Source organism: Adelges cooleyi, unplaced genomic scaffold (assembly GCF_023614345.1).
Source record: "Adelges cooleyi isolate 19-005CV unplaced genomic scaffold, UGA_ACOO_1.1 ACOO_flye_CR_arks_rails_tigmint_CR_PRNA_21, whole genome shotgun sequence".
In the NCBI taxonomy this organism is placed as follows: Eukaryota; Metazoa; Arthropoda; class Insecta; order Hemiptera; family Adelgidae; genus Adelges; species Adelges cooleyi.
Window position 1 is genome coordinate 3,145,638 of NW_026095871.1, and position 13,142 is coordinate 3,158,779.

At 42.6% G+C, this 13,142-nt stretch overlaps 2 protein-coding genes across 4 annotated transcripts in view; one reads left to right on the forward strand and one right to left on the reverse strand.

The window, feature by feature from the left end:
• Window positions 1–13,142, forward strand: part of LOC126834901 (E3 ubiquitin-protein ligase MYCBP2) — a 170,679-nt gene that overhangs the window by 17,586 nt on the left and 139,951 nt on the right. The gene's annotated exons all lie outside the window — the stretch shown is intronic.
• Window positions 1,863–10,791, reverse strand: LOC126834903 (uncharacterized). 2 transcript variants are annotated; one of them, XM_050567117.1, is made up of 3 exons: window positions 10,489–10,791; window positions 4,854–5,169; window positions 1,863–3,656 (listed from the first exon to the last, which is right to left on the reverse strand). In XM_050567117.1, exons 2-3 carry the CDS (start codon window positions 5,028–5,030, stop codon window positions 2,265–2,267), a joined length of 1,569 nt encoding a protein of 522 aa, XP_050423074.1. In that variant the 5' UTR covers window positions 5,031–5,169; window positions 10,489–10,791; the 3' UTR covers window positions 1,863–2,264. The 2 variants fall into 2 exon arrangements, with proteins under 2 accessions (XP_050423074.1, XP_050423073.1); XM_050567116.1 differs by having other exon boundaries at window positions 4,854–5,172.

Consider the following 13,142-nt stretch of genomic DNA (forward strand, 5'->3'; position numbering starts at 1 on the left):
TAAGTAAACATGGCCTGTCCATTATTTTATCATTTATGTATTTAGCGGTATCTACTTACATACAGGCCGATTATTTGTCTTGCAGTCTGTCATCATTTTTTTAAGGCTAAATTATTTTTCAAATTTATACAAAAACTCGTTAGTCATGGCATACCTATATTTGATCAAGAATTTATTTGAATATTACAACTTTTCAATCATCGTCTATAAGGCTTTGCGTTCAATATTTTTTTTTTCATCGAACATCGCTCACACCAAAATTCAGTTAAAGTCTTGATTTCTTAACTATATGTACATAGATGTACTTTTACGATAAAGTTGCTCAGTTTTGCCGAAGTGCATCCTAACACATGTAATTGGTGTGACGCCAATTCTGTAATCAGTCGGGTGCTTTTTATTGGCGTAGGGGTCAAGTAAAGTTATATAATAATACAACAACGGTATGCGGTATGGATAGATATGGTGGAATCCGAAAGTTATAATATGGCCGATCCCATTGTATTTGTGGAATTTGCTGTGTGCTCTGCAAACTGGGGTCCGATGAGTTTTCCGGATTTATTAACCTTACACACCGTGTACAAGTAACAGCCGTTCGATTGTTACACGAGTGCAAAGACTTTTATTGGAAAGCGTCCAAAAGAGATTGGACTTTCATATTACATATCCGCACACACACAGTAGTGTGTATGTATTCAGAAAATACATATATTCGACGGGTAGTTGTACTTTATTCCCTTCAAACGTTCAAACTAGACACTGTGTTTTTTATTTTTATTTTTCAAGTCGACTTGTTGTATGTAAATGTGCTATTCCGTCGGCGGCTCTTTGTTTTATTATTTTAGTTGGGAAGAGAGTAAAAAAAGTTTTAGGACCACTTTGGCTATGATCGGTTATGCAAGAGAACGGAGGAATAATATTACTGCGAAGATGTAAAGCGCGGTCGAATGCGGTGAAAAAAAGACACGGTTGTGTTATGTGACAATCAGCGTGTATTATTTTTGGATATGTCTTATAAAACTAGAGAGGCCAGCGTTGATGTATGGAATTGAGTGTTTGGCGTGAGAATGTCGTCGTCGTAGACGGATGTGTGGGGAGACCTAGATGGTTTGAGCATGTTGAGAGACGGGAAGAAACTGAAATAGTAAGACGGATTAGTGTAGAAGAATTTATAGGCAGAGGTATGTATTTCATAGAGGTTCGAAAGTATGTGGTCCTGGATAGAAATTAACAAGAAAATATTACAACTACTTTGAGAGGTCGAGTCAGGTTAGGCGTGAGCGTTTAAAAGTTTCTCGTTTACCAAAAGCCGTTCAAAGTTTATGCCGTTATGTTATAGGTTTCTAAATGTCATTTCTAACCCTTCTCGCGCCCGTCTTGCAGTCGCAACTTTGCTCTTTTCAAACAACACTCGACGTCGTCATTGGCTGTTTAAGAAATCCTCTTTTTTTTCCAAATTAACAAATCGGTATTAAAAAAAAAGATTATTGGGTAATAATAAACACTAATAATTGTTGTAAGCCACGCGCGAGACGACGCCTGCCTACTAAGGTTTTTCGGGTTTTTTTAATTGTATTTTCGTTTTATTGTGCCCGAGACTGATTGTCTGTACCGGGTATTTTTCATTCGATAATCATCCGAATCGCCGTTTCTTATTGTATGTGCAACTTATTGTTACATGCTTTCGGTAACACCGACCTTGTCAATCGAACCGACACGTGGAACAATATACCCGTTGTCGTTTGCAGGCGTGGGGTTTACGCAGGTCGGGTACCAAGTGCGAAACATAAATGACAACTCGTTGCAAATTACATTTCGGTACATACACTTAGATAATAATATATTTTATTGTTGTGTATACAAAACAAATGGGACAAAAACAGTATAGTCGTTTTATTTATTGTTTCCGAAGCGAATAATATTATTTTTACCGAAAAAACAATAATATCGATTTTAGTTTATTATTATCCGATGTATATTATTATACTAATGTAATTTTACATTCAGTCGTTGGGCTACAAAAAAGAAAAAGTTCAAAACCGAAAAAATAATACAAATCGAAATCAGGAAAGACAATTACTGTTCGTATATTTAAATGACTGTTAAGATAATTACTTTTTACAATGTAAAATAAAATCTGGGTGTATGCTTTTTTCGTTGGGCATTTAAAAATGGAATTACAAAAATCAAATAATAACAAATCAAATTATCAATAATAGGAGGTAATAATAATATATAAATTGTTATCATTATCATTATTATTATTATTATAAATCACTGGTTAACGGTTGTATTCTTTGGTTGAAACTCGAGGCGGATGATCGGTACAGGCCGTCTGCAGACCCGGCGCTTTCCACGATCACGTGTAGTTCCGTCTCTCGGTAAGTCTTTCCCTCGGGCATGACCATCATGTGCCGGCGCTTATCACCACTGCCGCTGCCGGCTCTGTTTTTCAATATCGACCTGGTCTTGAGCGGCGACGACCCGGGCACGTTGATCCACTGGCTCCGTCGCCGTTTCCTGTACCACGACCAACACACCAGAGCCGCGGTAAGCGTGGCCACGGCCACGACGGCCAGCATGGTCATGTGTAGCGCGCCCATTCCACCGCTGCGAGCCCCTGCGATGCCACCCGCACAGTTGGCCTCCCCGTACTGCTTAGCCTTGATCTGACGACGTTCGCCGGTGTCGGTCGACCAGCACCAGGCCACCTGCTCGACCAATAAGCTGGGTCGGGTGGTCTTGTGCGGATAGTCTAGCGAGAAGGCCACCAAATTGTCGCGCCATCTCGTCGAGCAATCGCAAGCCTTGCCCACGATCAGCCAATCCAGTCGCGGTCTGAATCCCCTGGTGTCGAAAACCAACGCGTCGTCCTCGAATTCGGCCACGGTGTTGTTCTCGAAAACGAATTCCTGAAAATCTTCTTCGGACACTTTGCGGCTATCCACCGAGACGGCCGCGAACGCTCCGCGCTCCAACCGTTCGAACCAGTTGTCCTCGACGAACGCCGGTCCGCGGCAGGTCACGTCGAAAGCGGTGCTCTGCACGCACGCCGCCCGGCAGTTCTGCACCCGGAACACCTTAGGTCCGTGCACTTTGAAGGCGTAAGTCCGGATCAGAGCGAACTCGACGTCTTCCACGCGCAGTTCGTCGGTGACCGTGATCTCGGTGAGCATTCGGCTGGGCGCCGGTTGTTCGAAACTGGACGCCTTCAACACGAAATCTTTTACCGTGAATTTCTTGAACGCCTGTTGTTCGATGAGCCCGAACGCCGTTTCCCGGAACTCGATCCGCCCCGTCGTGCCGTGTAGGCTGCTGAACGCGAACGGCTTGACGGAGTCCAGCCGGACTCGCGCAAAAGTTATCGACCGCAATCGGCCGCGAAACGCGTAGCTCGGCAACTCGGGCACTGTGGCGTTGGTGACGGTCACGGCCAGGCCCTGATGATGGTGTTGCACGCCCGGCGTCGTCACCTCCGACCAGCTGAACGCCCGTTCGGAAACCTCCAGTCTCTGCACCGACCCGATGTCGACGGTCCACAACGATTTGGCGTCGTCGAACGCCATCGGCATCACCGTCACCCGGTCGCAGTCGGTCACCGACACGCTGGTGGCTACCCTGGGAACGCGGCCCGGCCCTTGAGCTTTTAGCACGATTTCCTGGAAACAAACAAACAGATTAATATGTATTATTCGCCGGAGATTCGCTCGGACAAGCTGTTTGTTATTATTCTGAGGATAATATGACGAGGCGCGGGTACACACTGTGTTAGGTTCGGATGCGGTATGCCGATTAATTATTTATTAACGTGGCCTGGCGGGGCAGCGACGGTCAAGAAAAACAATAGGGCGGATTGCCGAAAGGATTAAATCGTCTCTCCCCTCATAATCCTTTTGTCGATTGCCTCCGCCGCCGCCGCAAATTCTTGATGTTTAGCGGCGTTGCACTTGGCGGGTGTAACGGGAAACTTTAACAACAAAAACATACGCTCGTATTACTGTACTAAGTGCTCGGCTGACCGCCGGCCGTTCCGAGTTGTTCCTTAGTTGCATGTATATGACCGTAAACCCAAATATATATATGTATACACGTATACGCCGTGTGTAATCTACACCGTTTGTCCACGCCGAACTTTATGTCCCCGACCGTCGCCATTGGCCAACACAAGCCGAGCCGAGTCGTAAATACACGTTATATAAACCGCCTTCCGAGAAATGTGTACCTAATATATTATTGTTATTATTAATATCGGTATTTGGCATGAGGGTCGTTTTTTTGGTGCACTTCGACAGTGTCGCGCGGGTTCACTAACGATGACATATTATAAACGCGTGCGGTCCCAAGGGTAACCGTGTTTCCACCTTTAACGAAAAAAAAAAAAAAATTACCCGTCTCTTATTTTTCGTCGGCGCTTAAACACCGATCGATCTTCGCGGCCGTTTTGTCCGACAGACTCCCGGGGTCCCACGCCTTCCCCCTTTGGGCTCTTTTCTTCACCCCACCGGCGTCGTTAATTAATCGCGGCCGGCTTCGCGCCTAATAATCGCGACACAGAAAAAACAAATATATATATATACATGTTTAATAAAAAAGCATATCGCCCTCCCCCGCACAGTTAAGTTATGGTGTAAAGCAAAAAAAAAAAGCGCGTCGTTAAGAGAATAAAGGTTTTCTTTTGCTCGCGGGTCGTTCAGCGAAAAATTAATCAAGGTAAAAAAACATTTTTGGAAAGAAAAAAAAAAATTGTCGGCGGCTCTTGTGTTACCGCTTTATGTTTTGAACACGCGAAAAAGTCGTTTCCCGGAATTTTTAGCGAAACCGTTTCCAGAGTAATTATTATTATTGCTGATGCTTACCTGCGGTTCATGTGGAGCGTTCCGGCACGAGCACTTGACCTCTGACTGCGTGTCATCGCAGTGACACTGCGGCGTGTCGCACAGGCTGTCCGCCCGTCCGCCCGGCATCGTTTGCAACATGACGGCGACGGCCAACAGGGCCGCAAACACCGTGGACGCGCGTCGCCGCCACTTCATGGTCGTGGCCGTCGTGGTCCGCGTCCGGTCTGCAAGGATCGGCCACCGTCATCGCGACCACGCGACCATTCCGCCAGACTCGCTGCTCCCGCCTGCGTTGTCTTTTTATCGCCTATTGTTTGCCACCGACGACCATTAACTGCTGTGTTAATATGAAAAAAAAAAAAAAATGACATTCATTAACACTACTGTAATAATAATAAATAACGTTCTTTGTGTATTAAAAATGTACAAAGATTAATATTCAAGACGCTTGTATTTTTTACACGCACAAATGAGGGAGAGAGGGAAATTCTAAAGATAAGATAAGAACAAAACAGAAACCACCGTAGTCGTTAATGGTTAATTAAAACGATTATCTCCTTTTCGCTCGTATTGACATAATAATATAATGTAGTGTTGTCGTCGCCGGCTTGCGTAATACCATTTTTTCAAGATACCGTTGTGCTTGACAAAAATGTCAAACATTCCGCCGCTGCGTATTGTTTGACCGGCAAAATTAACAAAAAGCCAACTACATTAACATAGCGATCATCATAATCATAATAATAATATAACGAGGCGTTCAAAAGGGGTTGCGCGGAAGAGAGAGTTTTAAGTAAGCTCCCCGCGGTTAAACGTTGCTACTACAGAACGCATTTGTGCTGGGCTTTTGAAAAACTGGCATTTTCTCTGTCGCATAATTGTCTACGGTTATCAATAATAACATAACATATTTTCTTTGTGCAACACTTTATTAGTTTACACAATGAATTAGTCACAGGGACGTAAACACATTTACAGACAGGTTTTTTTGTGCAACCCGCCCTAATAGGACAAAAATAAAAACAATCGTTAACGGTCGATATTGGCCGTGTGCAGCTTCCGCCGTTAATGCTGTTTTTCCTCTTCAGACAACGCGCTAATAGTTATTCTTTTCCCCATTCGATTCGCGTCCGACCGTATTGTCGTGGGTTCGCAGAAAAAGGAAAAACACACAACGAAAAATCCTTGGCTAATTAATAATTCCCTTTTAGCGTCGTCGGCTTAAGCGCGAACAAACAACACACTCGACTTTGACAAAACCTTTTCGCCTCCGTTTCCCGGTATATCTCTTGACCCGAATAAATCGCGTTTCCGTTGTCCGGGAAAGAAAAAACAAATCAAAATTTCCAATTATCTAGTCGTTCAATAGAACTATATTCGAATTTCAAGTTAGGTTAGGTTAACCGTCATCGCATCGGTTCCGTGTACGGCACGGTGTTTTTTTTTTATTTTGTTAATGGAAGAAGAACAGGCGCTTTACCGTGGCCGCGATTACATACTCTACCGGTCCGAGGTTTAGGGAGAGTCGTTAGGAAAAAAAATTGGATTAAGTCATGTTTTAGCTTTTTTTTTCCCCTGTCTCTTCGCGGTGTCCGTAAAAATAAAACCCTCTTGAATAATTGCGGTATTAAACCGGACAGGAAATGGAACGGAGAAGGAAAAAACAAAACAAAGACATTTGTCGTATGAGACGCCCTGCAGATTTATGTCCTTGGAGTAATAAAAAAAAAAAGGAGAAAATCGTGCTGACCGCCAGTATCGTTTACGCGTGCCGAAATGGGCCAATCGGCATTGAAAGCGCAGTAAACATCTCAACAGTTATCGGTGAACTGACTGTTTGAAATAATTAATAATACACAACGCGAAGAAGAGTACAGGGAAAAAAATATAATGCCATGTATCAACGGGAAATTTTTTATGATTTTACACTACAAAAAGCTAATACCGACATATCTTGGAGTCGCTTGGACTTAAAACAACTCAACAATGTCATGTCTCGGGCCTACTCGTATCTCATTAACAGTTCACACCGTTATCATAAGTATAGTAGTGTCTACTTTTGAGCACGTGTGCTCCGGACGGTTAAGGCACGGAATAGACGAAAGCAGAAGGGTCACTTTCAATGTAAACATAACGGTGAGCTGACAGCTTCTCTCCATACAGTTGCAGTAAGGCTTGTCGCGCACTCGGTATTGTGTTCCGCGTGTATGTAGATTTAGCGCGGTTTTTCGACCCAACAAAAAAGCAGCCCCCCCCCCCCAATCGCTCTCGTTTAATTCCTCCGCGTTAGGTTTTCTATATAATATAATATTATCATTATTGTCGTTATATTATGCGTAGGTACAATAATAATATAATGTACAAAAGAGCCAGCCGTGAGCGGTGAACGACCGTGTCGAATTTCTTTGTACCCGTTTTGCTGCGACATCTCGACGGCGGCGGAACCTTTGTCCTTGCTAACGTCGTGCTTCTGACTTAACGCCTATCATGATGGTCAATACAGGGTGAACCGCCGGATCGGATTTGCACACAAACAATGAGCGACCCGGTTATTATAAGTGGTCAACGAATCACCCTGTATACTGGCACTAGCGACCGAGCCGATTCGTTAGGGCCCGGACGTGTGGAAAGGGGGGAGAGTCACCGTGAAATTGAAGTTTTTTTTTTTGTCCGAATGACAATGATTTCGCGACCGAGAGACGCTGCTGAGGTGTGAATGGGGAGAGTCGATAACTCCGTTTGTTGTTTATTAAAAAAAAAAAAACATTTTCTTCTAAAAATCACGTACATGATGTTTACCCGTCGCTAATGGATTTGCTCGTTTAATAATCACTACGGCGATGTAGATAATTAACAGGTTGTGCGTAAAGGATGATAGAGCGTCGAAGCGTAAGTGTAAAAAATATTATATCGACTGGCCCGAACCTCTTCGGGCCGAAATAATAATCCTCGCCAATCGTCCGACAGACGCGTACAGACCGTACAGTATTATTATGTGTACATAAAGCCCCCCTATGTATGTGTATATTATAATAATGTACCGTACATTTGAATATTATTATAGCTTGTAATACCCAATGTATTTCGCCGCACCCGCGCGATAGCAACTCACAATAATGTAATATAAGGTCGCCGCCACCGCTTAATGCTTTGTGTTTGTGTACAGTGTACGTGTCTTATCGATAAACAAACACGTTGGGCGGCGTTTTTCTTTAGATAAAAACAAAATAATAATATATAATAATAAATATAAATAAACAAAATAATAAAAACCGTAGTCGCTGCCGCCGCTATATTCGTGGGCTGTTTTTTTTATACTTTTTGTAAGCCGCGTGACCCAATTCTAGTACTTAAGCCGGTATGATTTTTTTTTTTTTTTGCTTTTTTTGCGTGTTCGTCGGCCTGAAAGCGCGTTGAACTTAGCCGGCTCGTATGCGATGCAATTGACCCGCCGAGTATAGGTGGAAAATCTCTTTTGGCCGGAAAATTATGCAAAGTATTGTGCGCCGAGGACTACTATGGAAAAACTACAGAGTACACCACGGCAATCCGACGGTCGAGAAGGCTTATATGCAACATGACCGTTAAACAATACATTGTACACCGCAAGAGCTGGGAGGGAGGGATCTTAACAATAATTGCAGCTATAGGTACGCCGAATTTCTGTATGCGCTTTGACAATACAAAAGTATAATATATAAACGGTGTGTGTTGTTGTATACAATACACTCTCGCAGGCTTATGTGTGAATATACATTAGAATATAATAATAATAACAGAAGTAATGACGCTAATAAAACATAGTCGTCGTCGTCGTCGTGCGGTAACACAAAAACAACCCTCTTTGGCACGGGTTTAAACGCTGGAATTATTAACTTATTACTACTACTCCACTGCGGGACTCTAGGCAAAAGCTCCCCACCTATTTTTCATCCCTTCGGGGCATCGCCGAACCCCCTCGCCGGATAATTAATCACCTTGTCGTCCGCATCTCTCAGAGTTTGCTCGAACCGACGTCGTTACACAGCGCCAGCAATTAAGACGCGCGCTCGCACTCGTTTTGCAACACAATTATTATTTATTTATTTTTTTCGCTTTTTCTCCACCTCCCACTCGTACTGGGGTTTGGTATTTTTAGATAAGAAGAAGATCGAACATGGCCGTCGAGTAGAAAAAAATAAAATATTATTATTATTAAAATCGTCGTTACCGTTCCGCGGTTGTCTTATTGTTATAATATAATATAAGCACGCCGAAGCGAAAACTTTGGCCGAGTTTATCATATTTTAACGACGCCGTGTAAATTGGAACGAGAGGAAAACGTTGGTTGTTTCGGATTCCGCCTTTGCTGTATTTACATTCAAAATATAATCGCGGGCGTCCGCTTTCGGACTTTTTGTTTTATTATCATTTTTGATTGGATCGACCGGTTTAATTGCTACTATTTCCTTGCCCGCCGCCCCCGCTCGTTTAATTTCTCCCCGCTAAAGGATTGAATAATGCAAAAAAATTAACCGCGGTGGCGTCCAAAAGTTTTTCACTTTTTTTCGTCCGAGCCGTCCTCATTATAATACAAAGTATCGTCGAATTGGACAATACTTAATTTCCTTTTTACCGCCGTCCGCTAAACGGCGAGGACATAGAAAATTTCAAATAGCAGTTTTATGTATCAATCGAGGACGAGTCGTTGTCCTGTGGCGCGCGAAAAGTTTTTCGATTATCTCCGGCGTTGGTGTGCTGAGAAAATTGATTTCTCTATCCCAATACCCTAGAGGTTATCTATGTATGATCGCTGTCTTATGACAATAATATTGTTGTTATTATATTGTTATAAAATATTGTAATGATGATATTTGTCAAAAGCACACCGGCGGCAAAGACGAGACGACCGACAACAACGAAGCTCCATTAATATTTTTCGTCCGCATATTATAATAATAATAATGTAATAGTGATAATATTATACATAAACGCGCACAATGCGTTCGCCGAGTGATTAATGAACAACTTAGGGGGATGCAAGTATAATATGATAAAAACGACGACGTTTAGGCGGCGGTTGCGGCAAAAAATATATTATTATTATTTGTATTATGAGAACCTTGAAAAACCTATACGCCGAGGTAATAGTTAGATGGGAAAAAAAATATTTAGATAGGAAGGAGTGACGGGAGCGGGCAGAGTTGCCTATCTGTCGCTTCGCGTCGCAATTAATTATCAAAAGTAATATTATCATCAATGTGCAACGTTGACGGTATTTTTGATTTTTTAGCTATCATAGACAAATTTATGTAATCGCGTCGCACAAACAATATAGATAAACCGAATGTTATGTGTGTTTTTTTTTTGTCTCAGTCGGTTTCCATCCAAAAGTTCTATCGATGAAATACATTTTAATGATTCGTCCGTACCGTGGAAATCTCAACGCGCGGGCGGTTACCTTACCGATTGATCACAAGGCCTCTTAATTGAATTTCGAGTACCGGAGAGCATAATATACATATTATTACTATTACATAAAACTGATAGGTTTGAGAAGCCCGAATCGCACATAATAGCCTTGCGTTGTTGTATGTGTCAGTGGGTAATGATTAATTTTTATTTTAATAACATATATTATAATATAGCTACACGAAGTCAATGTGGTAATCACCTGGTCTACAATATGTGTACGGTAATAACGAGCCGCATAAGACTTAAGTATAATAATCCAAAGGTTTGGCGGCCGTGTCGTTACTAACAATGTATCAGTGTAAACAATTGTTGTTTAAAAAAACCAAATGAAATTTTAAAAAAACTATCTCAAGTCGGCTAATTAACACTTGTGGACGCGACGACCGCGTTCGGTTCTCGCACGTTCCGTTCCGCGTCGCGTTGGGACGACGAACTGCCGCGAACACTGGTAACTGGACGACTGCACCGGCGGAACGCTGTCGTGGACACTGATAGTGCAGCGGCGGCGTCGTCGTCGACACTCGGCGGCGGTTGCCGGGACGGACGCAACGTTTTCCGTCGACGGAATACGGCGGCGCCCGTACGGCAGCGCGCCTCTTTGGCACGGCGGTTGCTCGTCCCCTCTTTCCACGCCGATCATCGTCTCTTCGGGTCTGAGTAAAGTAAATAAAAATTTCCAATTTTTTTTTATTCATTTCTCTCTTCCTTTTGTTTTATTTTTTACAATCAAGAAGTTTTTTAATCATTTTCTTCTTCACCGACGTCGTCCTCGCCTCCGGCAAATAATACCGTGCAATTAAAATGTATTACAGCAACATTAATGTTTATTATTATTATTTTGCTTTTAGAGTTACTTTGTCACAGATATCGAGAACGAGTCTGCGAGGGTTTTCCACGGTCGTCCGGGTATTTATTTTGCAGTTTTCCTTCCGGTCGACGATATTGGACACGTGGCCCTTTTTTCGTACCCCACCCCCCCGTACTTCCCCGGGGGGCAAGAAAAAGTCGTCTTTGTGTGTTTTCCATTTCGGACGGACGACACACCGCACGGTTCTATCTACATATTTTAACCGTCGACGAGCACAGCAAGTCAGAGTATAGCTGTTGCTACTACACATTGGTTGTGATTTTGATTTTCGGCGGGCGTATAATATACACATATTATTTATTATGTGTTTATAGACTAGGTTTTTGCGTCGAGGTCGTTTTGAAAATCACACGCAGACCGCCAGTTGGATCGTAAAATCCGTAGGCCGTTTTTATTGTGTCACGAATAGAACGAAACGCGATAAATAAAATGTTATCACGGCCCGTGCAGCGAAATATAAACGGGTTTACACGCGGTGCAACTAAGGGCTAAGGGGAGGCCCCCGCGAAGGGATACGATAATAATAACGAGGAGGGGAAATTGTATGTGTGTTTGAGAGAAGAGGGGAAAGGGCTCTCGCCACGGCCGTCGTGATACGGTTACGGCTATACATTGACACATACACCTCGACGGGTAGCAGCAGATTACGGACGCCCGGAACTATAGGTTTGTGTTACACGCACCGACGTTTGACGATCCGTCGTTATTTATTTGTTTTCCTCCGCCCCCCCCCCCCAAAAAAAAAAAAGAAAACGACAATAGCCGTTGTATAGTAAAATAAAACTACAGGTATATTGCAGGTGCTATAACACAGCGTCGTACGAGTCACGTCGGTCGCACCAGAGAAAATAGACGCCGCAATAAGTATACGTATACAAAATACACGGCTTCCCACAGTAATAATCCTCTGTTGATGGGCTCGCCGACGGTTTTTGTTTTCCCTCCACCAATCAGCTTAGAGGACGTTTAACACGGTTCTACGACTTCCGGATTTATGGTCTAAACTGAGAGCGATCATTCGTCGGTTTTCCGCGATGCGATGCGAAAAAATCTGAAGCTATCCTAGGGTTCAGTCAGTTTGTTTTTCTCAACTTGATTCTTGTGCATTACACTGTAATAATATAATGTTTTCCAATCAATAGTGTTGCCTAAATATTATACATTTATAGTTCTGTGTGAATTGTTTTCATAAACAAATATTATATTTTTTTAAATCAAGGAGTAGGTACATAAATAATCTTAAATAAGACTTGCAAGTCCGATTCGATTGAGAAGCCGTTGAGTCTAAACTTGAAAAATTCCTGCAATGGAATTGCACTTTTCCATTCTGCATTTAGAAGACATTTAAAGATTTTGCCGAATCAGACCACGGTCCAAGACGTGCCAAACATTCTTTTGACCGACAATACCGATAGAGACGCGACGATTCACTATATATATATATATACACATTATAATCATGGATCTGTGCGGATAAACGGTTTTTTTTTTAAAACGTTCTAATTATCATCGTACCCATCGTGTATTCGTCTAAAATATAATCGGATTACATTACACGCGGCTTGCGCTGAGTAATAACAATAAATATATATACCTATACACTCAGTTGTTACAACCCATGTTGACTCAACGGTTTTCGCAAAGTGCTTATTACTGCAGTATATGCCTTTAATAACGATACAAAGCCGCTCGTTATAAGATCAAATCGACGGGTATAATATTATAAAACGATCACAATTTGGCGTAGAACTCATTACACGCACCAAATACAATATTATTGTGGTATCGCACGACTGCTGTGTAATGTGTTCTTCTCTGCTTATGTGTGTGTCAGTGTGTGTATAGCTAAAAACTGCACGGTTCGCAAGAAATTCGCATTTTTATTGTGTAACTGAGTAAATACGCGTGTGTGACAGCTTGGATTCAATAAAAAATAATATTCAACATATTCCGGTTGGACGCAACATAACTATCAAGGCGACAAC